This window comes from Pteropus vampyrus, unplaced genomic scaffold, assembly GCF_000151845.1.
Source record: "Pteropus vampyrus isolate Shadow unplaced genomic scaffold, Pvam_2.0 Scaffold457, whole genome shotgun sequence".
NCBI lineage: Eukaryota > Metazoa > Chordata > Mammalia > Chiroptera > Pteropodidae > Pteropus > Pteropus vampyrus.
The window spans coordinates 35,228-37,709 of record NW_011889238.1 but is presented as its reverse complement, the minus strand read 5'-3'; the positions used below and the strand labels follow the sequence as shown (position 1 = coordinate 37,709).

At 48.1% G+C, this 2,482-nt stretch overlaps 1 protein-coding gene across 3 annotated transcripts in view; it reads left to right on the top strand.

Annotated features, from left to right (window-relative positions):
• GLT1D1 (glycosyltransferase 1 domain containing 1) overlaps positions 1-2,482 on the top strand; it is a 61,174-nt gene that overhangs the window by 36,347 nt on the left and 22,345 nt on the right. The window contains exon 4 of one of the 3 annotated variants that reach the window (XM_023524268.1): positions 1,987-2,026. The exons of 1 other annotated variant lie outside the window; for it this stretch is intronic. In XM_023524268.1, coding sequence (XP_023380036.1) covers positions 1,987-2,026 — 40 coding nt within the window. Of the gene's footprint in view, positions 1-1,986; positions 2,069-2,482 lie in introns of all 3 variants that reach the window. One more of the 3 variants, XM_023524269.1, reaches the window with a different exon arrangement.

Sequence of the window (2,482 nt, the reverse complement as noted above, 5' to 3'; positions counted from 1 at the left end):
GAGATGTACACGCACACACATGCACACACATACACACACAATACATCTGCACACATACACACATGTACGTGCATGCACACAGACGTGCATGCACACATGCACACACATACAAATACACACATACATGTGGCATATGCACACAGATGTACATGCACACACATGTATGCACACACATGCACACCATGCATCTGCACACGTGCACACATACACGTACACAGAGATGTGCATGCACACGCATCTAAACGTATGCGTGCACACATGCACACACATATACGCATATTCTCCCTACACATGCACACATATACATATACACACATGCATATGCACACACTCACACACATATGAACACACATACACAGATATACATGCACACATGTATATACACATACACATATACACACAGGCACACACAGATACATGTATTCTCCCTACGCATACACACATGCACACACACAGCCTCTCCCATCCCGCACGCTGACGAGCTCATCCGGCAGAGAGAATACGTCACAAGGATTTGATCCATTGTTATTTCGAGGCAATTGGCAACAGTAGACACTGAGCAAAGGAAGCTAATTTGTATCTAGAATATTTTAATATAGAAAATGTTTTTCAAAATCAATATAAGCCATTGGCTTCGGCCAGGTTTCTTTACTGCAATGACTAAAAACAGCCCAGGACCAGTGTTCTTTTCCACTATAAGTCTATTTTCTTGACTTGCTTGGATAGGATCTTAAAATATCATTCCTAGCATCTTTTAAAAATCTACAGAGGACTTGATACTAGCTTAATTTTTCAGGGTTTCAGTAGATTTTAGAGAAATAATGCTCAGAGCTATGTAAAGACCCACAGTTAAATCCTGTCGCTTCTCACACGGTCAGTTAATTCTGCTTGTAGCATTAAGACAAGTTTAGTTCATTTCTGTTTGTGTAAAAAGGGATTTTCTTGAAAGGAGCATTTTGGGTTTATAGAGTTCTAGTTGCCGAGCCTATTTCTCATGAAAAGAGTGGCCTGCCTTACCTCCGGGAGTCAAATTTATGTAGAATTAGATTGAATCTGTTTCTGCCAATCACTTGCGTTAACTTTAAAGGTAAAGTGCCACGCCCACATAGTTTTGACGGGGCTTCGCCATCCTTATAGATGATGCCGGGGCCAATGTTTTAGACTCGGGGCTGGTCAGGCAAGAGGCATCATCAGCTTTCCCTGCCTTTGAATAACATTTTCTTCAGCTTCCCAGTGAAATTAGAATGAAACCCAAGGAATATTTTAGGGCTCTCAACTTCAATTTTTGATTTCAAATGGTTGCCGTTATCCATTTTTTTCCCATTAGAGCAAATATCTTATTTTTTAACTATTAGAGATTTTTCAAAACTATTTTTTAAAGGCTCGCTATTTTAAGGGCATTTTGAGAGGGGACGCGTCTCGGGTGCTCCAGGGGTGACGTGTCAGAAGTAAGTCCGCGTGGAGCCTCCTGTGGGTGCCCCGTCTCCATTCGGCCGCCGGAACTGGCTGGGTACCACCCTCCCAGGACCCCCCGCAGCCAGGCAGAGGGCGGGCCACACACTGTCCCTCGGCAGCACCGCCTCCCCTGTGGCTTATTTCCCAAAACCTAAAACCGATTCGAGGCTGGAGGTCGAAGTGATCGGTGGCCCCCACGCAGTGCCGCGGGCCCCGCGTCACAGACGTGACCACAGGCGTCCGTGCGGCAAGAGCAGAGGCGGGGCCGTTCACCAGCTCGGTTGGTCCTCCACGCACGCTGCTCTCAGACGTCCCCATCTGCTTCGCCGGTGCCCCCTTTAAGACGTTTTCACCGAAATGACTATCTTTGGAGCGCCTGGGAGAAATAGCGTCCTTGACCCGGCAGCCCCTGAGAAATGGATTCTCACCCTACTCCTGTTAACGCCTGCCTTCGTGTCTGAACTTGATTTCTAAAACATTTCTGCCACTGTGTCAAAACGAACCCCAGAAACGGACTCTTTTTCTCCCTAGTAGTTTCGTGACGTCCCGCCGGAAAACGCCGCCAGGAATAGTAAGTTTCCACCCGGCGCAGAGATCCACATCAGCCATGCAAGTGCCACCCTCTCGCTGACGTCAGAGGCGTTGGGGACGTCCTTACTCACGGCCCCCGACAGCAGTCTGCGCCCCTGCCCGGGAGGCTATGCCTCCTGCTGCCTCTTTGCTTATTTCCTGACTTACTGGGTGGACTTCTCCATCTCCCCCGAGACCCCCTTCCTTCTCCAGAGCTGGGGGAGCGTACTCTTTCCCTTCGAGGGTGTTGTACCCCCAAACCACGTTTCCCCAAACGTCAGCCTTCAGCTTTAGTGCATGATACACTCCAGCTGGGCGCTGTGGCTGGCATGTTCTCGTCCGAGCTTAATAACTTCCTACTAACGTGAAGCATAAAACTCTAAAGTCGCACCACGCCTGATAGAAGGGACATCTTCCTTCATGCTTCTTCCCCGACAGATGCTGTATTTTAATGGGC